This window comes from Acipenser ruthenus, chromosome 1, assembly GCF_902713425.1.
Source record: "Acipenser ruthenus chromosome 1, fAciRut3.2 maternal haplotype, whole genome shotgun sequence".
NCBI lineage: Eukaryota > Metazoa > Chordata > Actinopteri > Acipenseriformes > Acipenseridae > Acipenser > Acipenser ruthenus.
The window spans coordinates 28,728,618-28,748,760 of NC_081189.1; the positions used below are offsets into that span (position 1 = coordinate 28,728,618).

General features: G+C 36.4%; 1 protein-coding gene across 2 annotated transcripts in view; it reads left to right on the forward strand.

The window, feature by feature from the left end:
• LOC117409283 (phosphatidylinositol 4-phosphate 5-kinase type-1 beta-like) overlaps positions 1-19,765 on the forward strand; it is a 54,488-nt gene extending 34,723 nt beyond the window's left edge. For both annotated transcript variants that reach the window (XM_059035178.1, XM_059035172.1), the window contains exons 8-15: positions 5,290-5,495; positions 6,048-6,131; positions 6,366-6,414; positions 6,692-6,776; positions 7,651-7,806; positions 9,590-9,737; positions 13,645-13,762; positions 18,720-19,765. In XM_059035178.1, the coding sequence (XP_058891161.1) occupies positions 5,290-5,495; positions 6,048-6,131; positions 6,366-6,414; positions 6,692-6,776; positions 7,651-7,806; positions 9,590-9,737; positions 13,645-13,762; positions 18,720-18,722 (849 nt within the window). In that variant the 3' untranslated portion in view covers positions 18,723-19,765. The remainder of the gene's footprint in view (positions 1-5,289; positions 5,496-6,047; positions 6,132-6,365; positions 6,415-6,691; positions 6,777-7,650; positions 7,807-9,589; positions 9,738-13,644; positions 13,763-18,719) is intronic.
• The last annotated feature ends 378 nt before the right edge of the window (positions 19,766-20,143 follow it).

Below are 20,143 nucleotides of genomic sequence, written 5' to 3' on the forward strand. Positions count from 1 at the left end.
ACTTGAGTATATTAAAATGGTGCCACAGGCAATTAATTATGAGGGACAAGACAGGGGAGTGCGAATAACGTGTGTTAAAAAAATAAATCTCCCCAAAAATGTATGCTTTAATCACAAAGTTATCTGTGATTATTTGACAGCCCTACTTATAATACATTTGAATCAAAGTCAGTTAGGAATAAGTTAAATTCTGCAGTTGTTTCCCTTAAAAAAGTAAACTGTTGCAGTGCTTTGCTTTAAAATAAAGGGGACACATTTAATTGCATAAAATCTGAAATGCAAAAATCAGCATGACTTCATTGCATTAGCATCTGTTCCCTGTGCTTCTCGTTAGCTCACCATTCCTCCTTCCATCCATCCAACCATCCAACTCTCTGCTCAGCAGTTGACTTCATCAATTATTGAAGCCTGGGCTGTTCATTAATTTCCCAGAGACATTCTAATGTGTTGAATGAATATGTATCAAAACTTCAGTTGAGTCAGTGATCCCAGCTATCATTGAGGCACTATTGAAGCCACTCAGTAGTCTGATTGTGAATGAAGTTAAAGTGTAAAAGCAAAAGTGAAATTTCACTGAGGAATAAAATAATTTTAACAGCATATATGTTGCAGGAAACTATAATTTAACAAATCCTTCCTTTAATTCTGTTGATTAATGCTAGTTTTCTACCGTTGCATTATTGTATTCTTATCAGAACATTTGCCTTTGCATTTGATTTGGAATAGGGCCCAGAGTATTTTTGGGACCCATGTAAATGCTGTGTGTCGGGAGAATCTGATTTACCCCACTGCATCATTGCGGGTATTCTGCGAAATGAAAGATGTCAGAGTACTTTTTCTTTGCATGCAATGGAAATAGAGCATTTTCATCAGCAAGATAAGATATGGTATTGAAATACTTTTATATTTTAAAAACTGTGCCCAAAGCCATAGTGGACTTACTGCCGTTCCATGTCCTGTAAGGTGAAGAATTTATACTGTGCTGGTCATTTTAAAGTGTTTGTTGGTTGATTAATGTTAAAATTGACATTAAAATAACATCTGAAGCTTCTTACTCTTATATTAATGAAAAATGTTGTTAAATAACCAGTAATAAAGAATTTTAAGTTCATTTTAAACAAACTGGTCCTGATATGGTGTGTGTGTGTGTGTGTGTGTGTGTATATATATATATATATATATATATATATATATATATATATATATATATATATATATATATAAAATTTTTTTTTTTTTTTATGTATTTCTAAACTCCCATCTTTACCAGCAGTAGGCTGCTTTTACTTGTCATATTTAGTAGTTTGGTTGAACTTATAACAATAACAAGTAATACATTATTTGAAGTCCTGGCTGAGAGCAAGGAAAAGCTGTTCCTGCTCTCAGTCAGCCAACTGCACTGAAGTAAGAGAAAAGGTTACAGTTAGTAAAGATACAAATATCCCATCAGAAGAGGTCTGTTTAGCTTTTTGCCCAAGTGATGACACAAGCCAGCAGTTCTGGCATGTTAGTTATCACATTGTCGTTCGGGTATCTAAAGGGTTTTTATTTCCTTTTTTTAAAGGAAATGTGGGCAGTGGTGTTAAAGCACTGTCATTGTTTCATAATTGAACGGTTTGGGGTTCCGAAAACACCTATATTTTGTATTCTGAATTCAAGCTGTGTTAATAAATCAAGAAATTAGAATGTTACAAAAGCATGGGGTGTCCACTAATGCTTAAAGGGGGTCATCACCATTACGGTTTTCTTCATGTGCAGGAAGACAGTATAGTTCAATCAAGAGGAAACCTCAGTGCCAATGAATCAGCTGCTCAAGGGTCCTCAGAGACATTATCACTGTCACAAGAGGGAGCATCCCAACACAAACACATAGACACAAATACTGTACATTTTATTTTACTCTTAAAGGCTGAAGCTCTATACATTGGAGATGTGGATGGCATAGAATAGATCTTCAACCTGTGGAAGAATAACCATCTAGAGAAACCTTGACATAATGATGCATCACTAAATGTCTTCTAGTTTTACTGCATAGTTGCCTTTAGAGAAACTGAGCTATTCAGGTTATGTTTGGGCCATTGATAAAATGTGTTTACTTGACCTGATTAAAACGAATCTTGCATTTTGTTCTTGGTACAACAAAAGACCTCGTTTCTGTATTGAGGACAGCCTACCCCCCTAATACTGCCACTGTTCTCTAATTGTTCTCAATGTTCCTGGGAAGCACTGCTTATTCATTGCAATTGTGTTTTGGGAGGACTGCCAGGGACATGAAACTAGGGCGATTTGATATATTTGGATCTGTATACCAGATGGATGTAAAATGCATACCCAAGGCTTTCACAGGTAAATAAATTGTGCTCTTGTTTGCAAACATCTTTGAGGTATCCTAGGTAACATTCAGGTTGGATATTGATCTAATTTAAGATGCATGGAAATATGATGCTGGTATTTAAACTAGTCTACCCTCCAATAAGCGCTATGTTCAGACAAAACAGTACTTGTTAAAGGACAGTGCATAAATGAGTACGTCTGTGGTACTAGCTCAGATTTGTAAATTTACTAATACAGTAGTGGTAAATTATCTGTTTACATCGACCGCTTGTCTATAATGCCCCCTATGATGAATCCACCATGTTAAAATACCTGTCTATAAAGAACAGTTTTAGACAGTCCCTTTAGCAGTTGTTATTAGGAGTAGGAGGTTTGCAGTACTGGACCATGTTTTATTTGTTTTGTCATTAAGAGCCTGGTGTTAATAAATATTGCACAATGTCCACCTACATTCTTATAACAAGTTAGAATCAGGTCATCATAAATTAAACCTCATTTTACTGTATTTAGTGATGTTATTAAGAGTGTCACAAAAGAAAATGACCAGCAGGAACAGTTAAAAGCATATCCTATGCTGTTTAGATAATAAAACTACACCCTGTTGTCCCATAAAATCACTTGTGCCCATTAAATTACATTCCCTGTGAAACTGTACTGAGGATTGCAAGCTCTTCAGTGAAAAGATGTTCTGTATACTTTCAAGCAATCTACCGTTTAAAAATGCATTTTAAAAGGTGTTTCTATCAGGATCCGCTTGTTTAGAATGAATGTATTCAGAGTTATTTAACACCATGTTTGATGACTATAAGAGTAAGTGGCATCAGATGACATTTTAATGTCATGTTAATATAATTGTATGGTAATCATTAAGAGTGCTTCTGGGTTCAGTTGCTCTGATATTCAGTAATATCGTTTTTCTCTAAATCTATACCTTGTTTTGAGCTGCTTTGCGTTTGTCTAAAAAAATTTCTAAGAGCCGGCATTCAAATCATGTGACAATATGACTCTTCAGCTACCTCTGCTACGTAATAGGAAAGTCAGATCTGATACTCAGCAAACCTGCTTCCACACCAATGTCTTAGCCAATGATATTAACAGGGTTGATATTGATCAGACTGGTTTAGCTTGGATTTCAAATTTGTTTTATTTTCCAATCAATCAATGTCAGGATTAAAGCAGAAAAAAGCTACATCTACTGAATTTGTATTGAGTGTTGTTTTTCTGCTTATTTGTGTAACTAAAAAATGAACAGGAGTGTCTTCACCCAGTTAACTTGCATCAGACTCTGACAAGAATGAAAAGCCTTTCCCTTGGTTGAGTGGAGCCCTCCCAGTTTGAATTGAGCCAGGTCACAGCAGGGCAGAATGGCAGAAAAGACTCTCCCTCTGCCCTTGTGATTTGCAAGCAGTAATCTTTACAGCGGCTGTGTTTGACAAAAACTGCATTGGTTCCAGCTCAAGTCGTAGGCTAATTCAGGCCTAATTGCTCATTATCAAGACTGGCCTTTAAAATGTGGGACGGATCGCAACCCTATCTTCTAGCACCCTACTGTTGTAGCCTATTTTCATATCTTGAATTAATTTGTACAAATCCACTTAAACAATGTGACTAAAATGAGCAAAACTGGTTATTGACTGTTTATTAGTGGATCTTATAATACAACAGTTTTGTTTTGCTTCAGCTCCTAATACTTCAGATTATAATAGCCACTATTTAGAAGACGAGGTAGGTTAAAAACCAAACTGTGAACCACCATGTTCAGATTGTGGATTCTGACTGGTGAATATCCGTGTGTAAATACACTACAGTATAAACCACACCCTGGTATACAGTACCTGTACTTTTGTAACCTCAGTAACACGTTTCAAACAAGCTCTCAAATTACCCTGCATAGTTTATTTAGCTTGTGAACAAAAATAAAACAAAACTTTGCCTTGAGCCTAAATGTAACTCTGCCCTACATTATAATGCCAGCATTGCAAAGCTTCTGTGTCAGTATGTTGTGGTGGCGTGGCCAGTACAGGTTATGCATGTTAAAACATTAGAGTCTTTAGTACGGTTCCAAACGAACAGTGATTTGTATTATTTACACGGTGATTAGAACAAAAACAACAAACAAACAAATCCTAACTTCACTTTGCAGTACTAACACACACAAGAATGTTCCCTAACTAATACAGGACGGCTAAGCCGTTTTCCTGCAACAAAACACAAACAGTGATACTTAGCTGTTCCTTATTTGTAGCCTAAGTGCCCCCAGAGGCTTCTGGGAAATGTCATTTTTTCAAAAGGATTTTCAGCTATCTGAGGTCCCCTACAGGTCTGCCCATTGTCATTACACTTTAAATGTGGTGCAGTGTTTTAACCAGTCTAAGGCTGACATATTTACCACTAGTGACTTTACCACAGTATGTAAGAAAATAAATCTATTTGCAATCAGTTTGCTTTGCTTAATTGCATTGTTAAAGTTGCATTCTTACTCAGTTATGATTGATATACTTATTTATTAAGATAAACAATAAAATCTCTATTATCCAAACAAATTGGTACCAAGGATAATTTGATTGTTCGTATAATCGTATTATAATTGTATAACTGTTTAAATTACTTTCCCAATCAAGAAACCTCCTAAAACGATACAATTCAACTCCTTTACCTTTAAATATATAACATACATTATTGCACTACTCTGTAAATATGAGAGATTAAGGACTAAATGGCGCATTTTCTATGACAACAGGGTAGAAGAGCAAAGCACAAAACAAGACAGGTTACCAGATAACAGAGGTGTTGGGATAATCAAGGGTCAGATTATCAAGGTTTTACTGTACTCTCAATCTGTGAAGAGAGAGCTAACAATGGTGAAACCAGAGAGTGCTGTTATGTTTTTTTGTTTTGTTTTCTAAGCTTTTTAGCCTGTTTTCCAATGATTTTCATATTTTTCCTCCTCCATAGGTCCTGGAAAGTTTTAAAATCATGGACTACAGCTTGTTACTGGGGGTTCATGTATTGGACCCTAGTCCAAAGGAGAGAGATGGGGAGAATGCGCAGGTGGCAGTGGATGGGAAGCGGCATGGGGCTCAGAGGGTCCTGTACTCCACAGCCATGGAGTCCATCCAGGGGGAAGGCAAGTCAGCAGAGGCTGTTACCACAGACGACACGTGAGTACTGCTCTCCAAGCTGAGGCGACACCAATGTATGTTACATGTACAGGGTTGTTGGAAGGAACTCACAGTTTTGGCCATAACTTTCAAAGAGAATGTTGAATAAGTTTATATTTGACACAGTGGCTACTGGGCCCATAAGGTTTTTCACTACAGGGAGCGTGTCCATAGCATATGCTAATGTTTAACTGTTAACGTTAATTTTAAATTAGCATATATACAACCGCAGCATCCATTGTGCACCCTCCCTTTCTGGTGGAAATGGATCAAAGTCTCATGAGCGCATTAAGCTGCCTGTCAAATGTGTTCATAAGCACATATTCTGTTACAGCTTATTTGTTATGAGCATGTCATTTACCAGATCATCTATATTATCACTGTATTAGCAATTCTGTCTCTCCTAGTCTGTTCAGTTTTTCCTTTCTTAGGACTCCCCTGGAAACTAGGTAATTCATCCCATAGTTGCCTGCTGTCCACTGGGACCCTCTCGAACAAAATGAGACAAAAGCATAATACACAAACAGTCATATTTTCTCAATTATTTTACAGAATGGGTGGTATTCCAGCCAAAACTCACAAGGATGAAAAACTTCTTATATTCCTGGGTATTATCGACATCCTACAGTCCTACAGGTACAAAGTTACTGAATTACTGACAGATGAATTATTGACAAATATTTCCATTTTCCATTTCAACCCATTTTGAACGAGGTACAAGATTTTATCTTTTGACATAAGAACAATCAATATTTCAGCACATTTCCTCCTAGACTTACACATTCTTATTTTGTATTGAATGAAGCACACTGTTTTTATTGTCAGGCCCTGGAAATAGAATTTTTAAGCAGCATGTTTTGTCTCTTTCAGATTGATTAAGAAGTTGGAGCACTCCTGGAAGGCTCTTGTGTATGATGGTGTAAGTTCTTTAAAGCTTTCCTAAAGTTATACGACAGATACTCTTCTAATAGTGTACAGTGTGTTAGGCTTTCAGACTTCTCAAGTTTAATTACTGCATGTTAAGTAAGTGTATTATTTAATAAACTGTGAACAATATCTCTGGATGTGAACAAGATAAATGTGTGCCCCATTCCCAAAAATGATAGGGCTGTTTTATTCTCTAGCAGTAATCAGGTATCAACAAGGAATTGTCAGCAGACCGAGGAATCACATGCTGTATTTTGTCTTTCTTGCAGGATTCAGTATCAGTGCATAGGCCCAGTTTCTACGCAGACAGATTTTTAAAGTTTATGAATACCCGGGTTTTCAAGAAGATACACAGTAAGTGGGACATTTGTAACTGATTCTGTGTTAACACTTGACACAGTGTCAGTTCACACTAGTGTGGGTTGTAGTACGACTGTTCCTATGAATCGGTGTGGGATTCATTGCGAATTGCTGATTATTCTACTGAAAATCAATAAGAAATACTTTAGTTTTTTACCTCAAATGTTACGATAATACATTACTTATATATACCATATGTGCCATAGGGTTTGAATAAATGTGGGGTATTTATTATGTAGAGTTATACAAATGTTAACTGCCATTTTCCACCATTTTTCATTTGTATCCAGAAAAAAAAAAAATACACAGCTTTTACACTGAAGTGGTCACAACAGGATGTATGAACATTTTGCTGTTAACCCACTTCCCAGTGCTTATGTTGCATTAGAAAGAGATGTCACCAAGTTGTGGCACTCTTGAGTACACAGCAGTTACAATTGTCCCTATACTAAACCAACATTCTTACTTCTTTTTCTTAAAAAATACACATTAATTTAATAGAACGATATAAATTATTAGACCTAGTTTCTCTGACTGGTGTAATAACCCATAGGGCTGCTTCAATATTATACTCTAGTTGGAAGATCCACAGTCTGATGCATTGTGGGGCTTGTTTAAAACCTCTCACAGTGTTAAATATGAAGTTAGTTAAGTGCTAGCTTCTGCTGTTAGGCCAAATAACTTAAATTACATCATGTGACCATCAACATAGATTCAAAATTGAACAAACTACAGTTACCATGCCAGTAAGAATCTACAAACATTCCTTCACTGTTTATTTTTTAACGGTGACTAAACCATACTGAACGTTGGCTCTTCTGAGAAGAATAATGTGATGGGGTTCATAATTTCTTTGTTATCTATAAAGCTTTCAGGTGCTCTCCTTCCAAGAGAGCCCGCAACTCTATCCCAGCTCTGAAGTCCTCATCACATGAGATAATATCCCCCCAGAACGAGGAGCAAACCGACGAGAGTAAGGAGCGTCTCAGTGGCGCAAAGAGCCTCGCCAGCCTGGATGGACAAGGTATTGCTTCACATACAGTTCAAACGCATAGTGCGGCACCAACAACAAGGGGTTACCTGCTAAATCATTCACCATTCTCCACTACCAAACAGAGGCTCCAGCCAAGAGATATTCAAGTTCTAGCAGAAGCTAGCAACTAACCAGAGGTGACGCAAAATCATACCTAAGAACCCATACCAGTGCTGTTCAACAAAGCCTCAACATGTTAAGGTGCTAATGCTCCTTAGCCATGATCTGCTTCAAAAGATAACAAGCTCTCAACTACATGTTACCACTGTTTTAAAAAAAGTATGCAATCAATGCGTAGAGTTTCCAGATAACACACGATAGCACACATTGTGAGGGTGTTCTTGTCCCAGCGTATCCTAGTGGTGAATTGAAAATGTTAAGGTACATGTTCATGAGTAATCACAGGGAAGTAAGAGCCCATACTGTAATTAAAACGAAAATGCAGGCTTCTGGTAGATTACATTTTTTACATTATGAAAGCCTCCTTGAAATACCGGAGAAATGTAAGTGCTTAACAGTAAGTTACCTGTGGGTTGTGGCATACTGCAGGGAAACAGTGAATCATTAAACCTCTTGCTTCCTGCTAGCAACCAACAGAAGATTTGCAAATTGCAACTCAGAATAATGTGGGCTTGTAGTACCGTATCTACAGTGTCTCTGTTTCTCCTATCTGGCAGCAGTATTTTCAGACAGCAGATTGCAGGTAACATTTTATGAATAACTATTGAATACACTCTGCAGGTGCATAATAAAGAATGCATTTATGACTGGTTTACAAATATTCCTGTAGATAAAAAAAACACTTCTGTTGTGATATTTTGACAACAACAAGCTCTCCCATCCTCTAGCAGAAGCTGGAATGATTAAGTTCAGTTACGCAGTATTTGAGATGTTTCCTACATGTGCTTTAAGATTTTGAGCATGGTGGCAATTACATTTATCAACACATGCGTTGAAGCGTTTGATGCGAATGCTTTTACAGATACCGCAGACCCCCACAGGTGAGACTTGTATTGTGCAGAGGGAATTGACAGTTAATACCCAGCCTCCATCTCTTAGATATGCATTCAGAACACACAGTGTTGTGTGATACACTGCTGTTACAAATACTGCTGAACCCTGCTAGCAAGACAAGGTTAGGATCCTTGAGTGGCACAAACGTGTGATGTGCAGGGTGGGTAAGTCATGCAGTCAGGTCAGGTCAGGTTGTCATTCTTGGCTGGGGATTCCACTGGGAGCATTATGTTTCCATGGGTTGGGGGAGTTAAATCAGGATGTTTAACCTCACTTTGCTGAAGCCACTATGAGCTTGAGTGAAGGTATCACTGAAAATTAAAAACCCTTGTTTTATGACTGGTCCCCTTATACTTGTGTGGAATATCTTTTGGTTACATAGCAGCATTTACATCAACACTACCTGATGACACATGAGTTGTTGATTTGATTATGCCTCAGAAAAATGCAAATTGGTCTTGTTTTTTTATAACCTATTGTTGTAAAGCCTTGGATAGACCTGTTTGCTTAAAGCTGTTTTGTTAAATGAGTGATGAAATGAGATGCTTTGGAAATACTGGTTCATTTCACCTTGTGTGTCTCTCTCAAACCATTGCTACCTTAAAAAAAGATACAATGAAATCCACTACTCAATGGACCATTAAAAAAACAAAAATACAGCCCTTCAGTAATATTAAAATCCTCATGCCATAAAATGTCCTATTGTATAAAAGGATGACATCATGACTTTTGTTGCAAACATCTTGTTTTCTGGTTTCAGTATTTGGGTCTTTCTCTCGGCCGGATCTGGTGCCAAACCCTCATTCCCTTTTTGAAGCTTCCTCCTTGGTCACCACAATCTCCTCCTCCTCCTCACTGTATGCAAATGAATGTTATGCGATGGACAACACTGGGGTCCCTGGATACAGGTACTGCTACTCAGCTGCATGTAAATGACCTACATCTAACCTATAATTAACATTTTCATAGTCAGACCGGTACTGGATAGTAAATACTGGTAGCTTTGCCATTTTCACATTTTTATAAATTGTTCTGATATTTGCAATAGTTGTATAGTGATCCTGGTATCTTTTCCTCCAATCTGTCACTCTGATCTGTAACTAGCTTTAAGGTAAGTCCACTGCTGGTCGTGGACTGCTGTCTGACTGCCCATTCTTTGAATTTCTCATTGCAGAATGACATGTGGTGCTATGACCTAGAAACTCCGTTGGCTCCACTTACTCTACTACAGAACAGAATACATTTAGCTAAAGCCCAGGACATTAGGGAGAAAGATCAATATTGCCTGTTCTATTAAAATCTAAATCTTTCTGTAAGGATTGGCTTCCATGCTGTGTTTGGAAGGCTTTGACAGGACAGTGTCAGAGCCCAAGGGGACTGCAGTACTTAAAAAAAAGAAGCATTCCAGTCTATTGTAAATCCTCAGAAGTCTTTTCTTGAATCGTATTGATTATTATGCAAGAAACGTTCACTAAACAAAATAAGTTTGGATTTAAAGTAGATTATTTTATATGTACAGTTGGTTAATTCCTTTTGTATTATAAATGAATACAAGATAAATAGCTCGTTGCACTTCCATGACGGTTTCATGTGAATGTCCAATGAGCTACTTTGTTCAAATGACCCTGCCTTAGACATACAATACCATAATCCTGAATTGCCACAATTGCATTTGCTAAGGTTAATCCAATTCTAAGGCCAATGTTAAATATTTAACAAGCCATTCAGTAGACATTTCTATTGTTATTAATATTGTTGTTAGAAGCCAATACAAAAATACCTTCCATACAATACTGGATTCACAGACCCCAATTAGCAGCATCTTGGACTACCTTACCTGATTTAGTGCTAATTGGAGTTTGTGAAACCAGCCGACGGTGTACTCTAGTTTTATAGTTGGTAACAAATGTGTAATGTACTACCAAACAGATCACATAAAAACAATATCTATTTTAAGAGGTGTGTTCTAATCTGTTCATGACAGTAGCTGCCACTATGGTGAGATACCAAATCCAGATGGGTTCAATCAGTGCATTTCTATTACTTACAGTACGCATGCAAAACAGTACACAACGTCATACTGTACTAGTGAAACCGACACTGAAGTCAGTCACTATTCAACTGAGATGACTATAGATTACCATGAGTATTCCATAGAAAGATTGGGCTCCTGTGTTATATGACTTTGGAGGCCATCTCAATAGGGTTAGAAAAAAAAGTTTCACAGAATTGGTTGCTATGATTTGTTTAGATTTTAAGGATTAGCAGATTAAAAGACTGTAGGCTGTAATTACTGAACAAATGTCTTTGCTGCAAAGGCAGCATACATTTTGAAATGTAATAATGCAGTATATACACCATTAACATGCAATTTTGCTATGTAACCTGCTTAAAGGATCACATGTAAGTCATGCATGTCATTGTGTTTATATAGGGGTAGGCCTTTCATTTTTTATCATCTGTATTTGGAGTTATATATTTAGATAACTGTTAAAAATGTCCAGATAGCAGAAGTAATGGGTACTGTACATACCGTATATTTTCTAAAAAAAAGAGTGTGTCTGTTTTTTGGGGGTTTTTTTGTGTTTTAGCTTTACTTAATGATATGGTACAAAAGATATAGTAATTACAAATGAAAAATATTGTTTGAAAGAGCAGACAGTCTCCATGTTGGGGGAACTCATTCTAATGTTGGAAGCAGTTCTTCTGCTTTAGAAGAGGTTATTTTAAGCTAGTTGATACTGAATTTAATTACAATTCCTACAGTAAGAGTTGTGTCTCATTATGAAACCTGAAAGAGGTCATTGCGATGCATTTGTTAGATGTTAGGCTCCACCAGGACAGTAGACCGAGTCAGCCTGGTATTGAGCTGCTGTAGCTCTCATTGAAACATGATAAAACAGCCACAGATGTCAGTCCTGGACATGCAGACATGTATGGCATATGTAAACTACTACAGAGTTTGTATAACCAAACAGTCAACAAATAATTTAGACACGCACAAAGAACCAAACCTCAAGAGAAATAGATAATTACTTACAATGTCTTTTAGAACCCTTCAGCAAATCCGATTGAACTTGAATAGAATAATAATTTTGTTTACTCAGCAAAACAACAATTACCTAAAGTGTTTAAAGAATATACAGCTATGGCCAAAAGTTTTGCATCTCCCTATAGAATTAACTAATTTTGCTTCATAAAGTCAAATTAAACCTGCTGAATAATGTTACGCTGACATATTGAATTACATACCACTTTGTAGTTTTCCAAATACTTTACAAAAGACTGTCAAAAATTGAAAAATGTGACATTTAAAAAATCTGACATGAAATACTGTTCTACTATTAAGGCTTTCGGTAGACTTTTTCAGTATCATTTTGTAGTTTCTTTGATTACATGATGTTCAATAAAATATTTAAATTATGTTCATATAGTTTTTTTTTTGTTTTTGTTTTTTTTTTATGTCTCAATCCTAAAATTCTAGGTGATGCAAAACGTTTGGCCATAGTTGGGTTTTAGAATAATGCAAATATAATGCAAATATAATGCAAACATAATGCAAAAGTCACTCGCCCACATGATGCTCTTTGCATCCAGGAAACAGCATGCATTAAGGCACGGCACATAACCTGCAGTTTGCATCCTGTTTCGTAGTACAGTGTGCAAAGGTATTTCTTTTAATGATAGTTGATAAGAATCTTCTTGCATATATATGCCTTTGCTGAGTCATTTACATTATTATTAGTAGCATTGTTATGACATTTCTTGACAATGGTGTATACTTCTGTGTGAGAACAGAATTGTTTTAGTTTATCCATGAAAAATGTTATCTTTTATCTTATATACATACATACATACATATACTGCAAGCAAGGGTATATCTAGCATAGGATATATAGAGGATACTGAATGATCGTTCATAGTATATGGTTTTTATTCGCCGCAGGAGGATGTCCCAGTAAATCTCAAGCCCCGACAGATATTTTAAAGTTGTTATAAAACACGTACTGGTGGCAATATTGTTTGAATTATGAATGTGCAGCTCCATCCTGAATTACAGGATTGAAATGTAAACAAAGACACATTCAAAACTAGTCCTGGTTAGCATGTTATCCCACTGATGTTACCCGACCTGATATTCTTAGTTTGTGCTATATAAATTGTGTTTTTTCAGACGAGATCATCACTGAAGCTAAGTCCCGTATTTCTCATATAAACAGAAAGAGTGCTTTATATAATAACAGTGAACAGCCTGGTCCTCACTTATCAACCTACCAACAGAGAAATACAGAAAATCGTGCAAAGAAACTTGAACATTTAACAGCAAGACCCATCTACAGCAAGACTCCCCCGCTGATATCATATAGAAGAGACAGGAATCTAAGAGAATATGTAGTCCACAGTGAGATTCGTCTATCTGGGGAACTTTTAAAAGACACACTTCCATGAAAAAATATATATATATATATATATATATATATATATATATATATATATATATATATATATATATATATATATAATGTAAGAGGCAATAAAAGCCCCACTCTCCAGTTGTTCTGTTTCAAAACAGCTGTCCCTTACTTTGCCTTGAATAGCAATGTTCTATGTTCTGCTTGCAAGGTCATGATGAATCACACATGTGTTTATATTAACTCTTAACTACTACTAGCTACATCATATCCACCACTGGAAAATATTGTATATATTGGGATTCATATTCATTCAAACTCACATTGACCCTGTAAATCCTTTTCATAGTATAGTGAATATTGTTATAATACAGCACCTGATCAAATAATTTTGTCTTGACAGGGATACGATGACCTCGAGCTCTACCTTTACTTTAGAGGACAGCGCCATCTGCCTGATATCGGAGCAAAGCACCATGGAAACGGACAGAGACGATGGCTCAGTGTTTGATGTCTATTTAGTAAGTAATTATTTCTACAATGTATATTGTTGAACTGGAGACACTGCCTACACTCTCTCAGTCTCCATGTTGGGTGGACTCATTCTCCAGCACCACCTTATCAAGTGTTTCTGGTCTTTTTAGATGAAGATTTTCATCTTTTTTGTTTTTTTCAGATTTATACTTTTTAGTATGAGAAATGTCACTATAGAGGATACCATTGGTGTCTTAGTTGTAGGGGTTGACTCGATAAACCTGTACAGCACCAGGATAACTGTCAGCTATATTCTCTTAGGGCATAAACTAATAATAATAATAATAATAATAATAATAATAATAATAATAATAATAATAATTGTATCAACTACCTATCAATGGTTATCCTGGGATTAGCCCTATTGGTTGATTCAACTTGGATTTATTATCATAGGGTTATATTATCATAGGGCACTTCACAGACCCTGGGAAATCATCCTAGATCAACCACCTTTTAATCAAACAAACCCGAGACTGAGAATGCTCTCAGCACACGTTCAGCATCGAATTCCAATTGAAAAGAAAGGGTCTGTCTGGCATCATTCTTTTAAAAACCTAAATAAACTGTAATATAGTGGAAAATATCATTGCACACATCTGGTAAGAAGAACTTTAAGGTGGTATTGGGTGGTTCTTTTTGTTTCTTGAAAGACACTTTCTTTGAATTTAATAACAGGGAACATTTCTCTTGTGACAATTCTTCTAGGCTGCAAGAGTTTTCATTATAGATCAATTCTATCTAAATTCTAGATGGGTTTTATTTTCCCTGACTCACATTTGGAACACAAGGCCGTATGTACAGTTTCACGTGCCTAACAGAATTTCACAGCAGGCATGGCTCACAGATGTTTTTTTCAGCATAGATTTTATATTTCATCTAAGTTTATTTCATCTAAAATCACTCCATCGATATGGAGTTAGCAGAGCTCTAGATGAGCTGTGTAGTGGGTGTTTCACGCATTGAAAACATATGAATTGTGCATGATTATTTAAATTGAATGCATAACGAATACGCACATCAGTTTTGCTGCACAGCTGGAGGTTGCATGTTATCAAGCTTCTGCACTTTGTCGATTGTGAATATGCTGCATGTGGTAGCTTGTGACAGTTAATTGTACGCAGCCTGTTAATTGCCAGAAGCCTGTGACCAATAAGTGTGGGTTTACAATACAAAAAAAACCAAACAAACAACCACAGCTTGCAATTATTATTAGTTTATTTAGCAGGCGCCTTTATCCAAGGCGATTTACAGAGACTAGGGTGTGTGAACTATGCATCAGCTGCAGAGTCACTTACAACTACGTCTCACCCGAAAGACAGAGCACAAGGAGGTTAAGTGACTTGCTCAGGGTCACACAATGAGTCAGTGGCTGAGGTGGGATTTGAACCGGGGACCTCCTGGTTACAAGCCCTTTTCTTTAACCACTGGACCACACAGCCTGCATGTTTTTGACTGGTGAATAAGCGACTGGATTCATGAAATTCAATTATGGATTTCTCTGCGCCTCAGTGCCCCTCAACCTAACTGAATTTTTGCAATATAAATCTATATAATAAATATAATATTCTGTTTTTAGAGTCAGGATGCTTTATATTGCTATACAGTAGCAAAGCGATCAGTAAGGAATATAATATTTGTTTCTTTTTAAATATATCGTATCTGCATGCAGGCCTTTTGTAAGTATATTCCATCTGCGGCGTTGAAATTAAAAAAACAAAATGTTCTGTTTCTGTGCCTGTTTGCTTCACAGCTGTATTGTTTGTGATCAATAAAGCAAATAAGAATGATTGTTGTTTTTGTTTTTATTGTAAGACAAAGTTTTTGTACAGTAGTTCAAAGTAAAATTACAATTAAAATGAAAGGTTGTAGTTAATGCATATCCCGTATGTTAGCATTAAAGTATGTACAGTATTTATTGAAAGTACTCACGACTTCAAGGTAATGTTGCATTTTACTCACCCAAAATACATTTTACTTACATAGTGTCTAAATTGGAGAGTACATTATTCAATGACTCAAACCTTTATCTTTTAATATAATATAATATAATAACCTTTATCGTTTAGTATAATCAACTTCAAAATTATTCAATGTAATTTCAAAAGATAGGATAGGTGACAGTTTGCCCTGTCTATAACAACATGAGGATTTTCCCATTTGAAGATGTCTGCCTGTGTGTGTGTGTGGTCGGAATTTGTTGAGAAGAATCATGTCAACTTGGCTTCACTTGGATTGACTGAGGCTGTGTTTTGAAGATTTTTTATTTTTTTATTTCAAGCGGAGGAGCTTTGAAAGATTTATAGCTGGAGCTGCATCATTCTTGAGGAGACAAAGCTCTGGAATCTGGACACACAGCTTTGTAACTTAGATGAATCTAGTCTGCATGCATATTTTCAACCTGTAAACCCTTGTGCCATTATTAAATCGCATGTGGAATCATACAAGAAAAAGTAGCCACACCCGTTCAGAAACCATTTGAATATGAGAATGGATTCAAGGGAATTCTGAAGGCAGTCTGTTCATGCTGTCTTTTTCAGCTGTCTGCTGCAGACAGGTTGTTATGGTGCAAGCCAGATTTTGAAGTGTGAGTGTGTGCCGATTCAACTGGAAAATTGCCTCAGAGTTTACTTGGGAATTTGTTGGAACCGAAGCATAACTGAGATACTGTATGCATTCTACGTCAGACATCCACGTTGATTCCCTATAAAATGTCTGTCTAAACCCTTATAAAAGCTTACCATGGTAAATGTCCACAGGAACTTTGCAGTTTTTGCATGATTTCCCTATGGTTGTACTATGCATTTATGTTAGATCATCATGGTTTGCTATGATTTTTAATTTGTTTTACCATACCTCTCTGGTCTTTACAGTGGTTGATTTTTCACTTTCACTATACTTTATTACATTTTGCTAGCTTCTACTGTGGAAAACTTGGGTCATTTTATGTGGCTCAGTATTACTGTATTTGCAACTTAATCCCACAGTAAATAAGTTATTTTACAGTGTTTTGTTTGTATTGACGTTTCCTAACAGCCTATTGCTTACTTCTATGTACGTTTGTTGGTATTACCCTTGCAACTCTTCTACAGTACTGTATATTTTAATATCTGTTCATTTGATCTGAGGGTTCACTGACTCTGACTGTATAAGAAAATATTTCAAGCCTGTGATTTTTTTTTAACATCAAGCTTCTATGTAAACATGTTCCTCAGACGCGTTTTGAAGTTTAAGGTCTAGATTCTCAAAGCAGTTTACTCCAGATTGTTATTAGCACTTTTTTCTGAAAGGAAAAACATCCATTACAATTCTAAAATGAACAAGAAACAGCTTAAGACATCTTACAAGCCCTTGCGTGTAATGTCTGACTAATTTATTTCTGGTTTGGTAGCTTTATTGGGTGAGTTTTTCCTTTCTGAAACAATTAGGCAAATGACAATTTGGAGTAAAAAGTTGAGAATCTAGCCTCATTTTGACCCATTACGAGAAGAACATGTAAACAAACGTTCAGCTTCCAAAATAGAAGACACATCTAATTTCAAACAGTTATCAACTCCCGATTCTAACCCCCCTAATTCCACTTAGTTCCTTTATTAAAACCAAGGCCATCAGCTAACTCACACATTTATCTCTTCAAGCTCAAATTATCAGTATTGTTATTGGGTTAAACAGGCCAGGTAGTTACACCCAATTTAAAAAGCATTGCTTTTAAACAAAAACATGCGTGCTAGCCACAATGTTTGTCATATTTGGGCTATTTTTACATTTGTTTGCCTTGAGGTTGGGGATTGGCATGTTGTTATGTTACTATGTTGTAACTGGATCAATGTTATACAATTTCAGTTCACAGTGTTTATATTATCATTTATTATACTTTATTTAGCATTAAATATTTTTAATGTAAAATTTTTATGTGTATTTTTTTTCAATGTTTAATGCCTAAGTTAGTACAGTTACAACAGGTTTTTTTTTCAAAAATTACAATTTAATACCTGCAAATTGTCTGACTCTTTAATTGTCTGACTCTTTAGAAGAATGTTTGAAATTATGTTTTTATCTGTATTCAAAGATATAGAATTAGGCAATTTGTATTAGGCAATTACATTTTTATGTTTATTATGATGTTTTAACTAACATGCACAACCAAAATTTGTGTTTAAAAAACAGGATTTAAATCTCTTGCATACCAGAATTGTAAGCTTGGTTGCTTTTCTGCAAGGAGAATCCGCCCCTAACCAACACGTCATCAGCGAGCACATAAAGGCTCTGTGTGATATTCTTCCATGTCCCTTCTTTTGTTTCTGCCTCTCAGTCACGCGCTGGGAGGCCGAAACGGGAGCTGATCGCTTAGAGCCTGGAGGAAGGGCTACCCTCAGCCACGGATTCCCTGAAGCTTCCCCCTACATCAAAAAATTAAAAATACGTGAGCAGGGAGTTTTTCCTTACCTGAGTGCTGAGCGGTTCATATTTAGTTCTGTGGGGTGAGTGGTCAGGCTGGAGAGGCTGGGCTCTCTCCCCCAGCGCAGTCATACTCTGGGGGACGGGCCGTGTCTCAGCTGCTCATTTTTCAATATTTTGGGGGGTAGGTGGCAGTGCGCCACTGTGGGGTGTGTTAATCATTATTATTATTTTTCCATTCATGGTTTGGCGGCCTTGTCTTTTGGGGGGAGGTGGCCCATAGCCACTTCCTATCTGCAACACTGGAACGCATGTAACTGTTCATGTTTTTCCAGCCGGCCTCGCACAGGTAGCCGTCGAGGACCCACGGACGAGGCCTCCGGCCAAATTTATCATTCACTCGAGCCCCGAGCACCCATCACAGTCATCAGGCCCTGAGCGCCCACCACAGTTCATTAAATCATCTGTAATTGCAATCAATAAATGATTAATTCATTGTGGATTCTCTGTGCTGAAACATTGACACTTTTTTCTTCTCATTTGCAGTAAACTGTCAGGGAGTGTGTGCCCGATGAAGACTAGCACTTTCTACACTCCAGAGCACATGAAGCACAGGAACAGATTCTACTTCAAAGACTGAGACTGAATTTAAAACACTTTAACAGACATTGCACAGGCTCCTGAAATACTGTGTCCTATTTCAACAGCTTTCCAGACTCTGCTGGGTATTCATACAGCAGCTGCTATATATGTACATGAATTATTGCCAGTTCATAGTGGATTTTTATAAAGAGACTGAAAAAAACGAATCCATGTGATGTAAATCATTTTCAGCTTCTCATGCGTTTTATTTGCATGCTTTTAAAATGAGTCAAGGGTGAATATAGTTGTTATTTTCTTATTTATATATAGTTTTTCTTTTTCCCCTCTGTAAGCATGCCAAATCAGCCTCTGGAATAATGCTTTTTAACAGAATATTTATGTTTGACTGAATGCTTGTTTTCTGCTGATCAGATTTTTTGCAAACCTGGTTACACTTGCTTTATAGAATCTTGCTTTAATAATGAAGTTTACATGTTTGTATGCAAGTGGCACTGTTTTGATTGTAAAGCTGCGCTATCCCATTCTTAACTAAAACAGCCATTATATTTATATGTTGACCAACTGTTCTAATATGATGTAAGCGCATTCTGAAGGGACTGCCAAAGCAGCATTGTGTACTGGACCCTAGTTCCAGTAGGTTGTCTATCCAAGATCTGGAATAATGATTGGATGAGATCATTGCCCACTGTGAAATGTCAATCCCCTGATTTTGATTGTGAAATTGACAGGCACTGGCTGAAGTGGCGCTTCAAGCTCAAGCCTACGTAAACGTAGATCAGTCTGGGCACTAATAGATGACGAGGGGGAATCAGAAATGAAAAAATACACTCAACCATGAAAATTCATACAGATTGCTCATTTGTGCTATGTAGATAATAGATATCTAGACAAATAGTCAACGCAGAGAAAGGTAGCTAGGCAGATTTAAAGAATTATTTATACATGGACTAAATATATATATATCTATATATATATATATATATATATATAGATATATATATATATATAGAGATATATATATAGATATATATATATATATATAGAGATATATATATAGATATATATAGATATATATATATATATATATATATATATATATATATATATAAGTATAGTGTTGCAGAAGAAAGGGCTTGGTTAAGACAGGTATTTTCTATCACATCTTGGAATCATTTTTCTCAGGATATCTTCTTCTTTTTGAATGTCTCGTGTACAGCATGTTGCCAAGGCCAAGCATTTTTATCGCTGCAGCTGTTTAGTGGAGCCTTACGGTCTATGTCAAAGTGTCTTTTGAATTTCATAATCACAGCTGTGTTGCTTTGAGAAAACGAGATGTGTAATTTATTTAAGAAATAACTATCTTATTA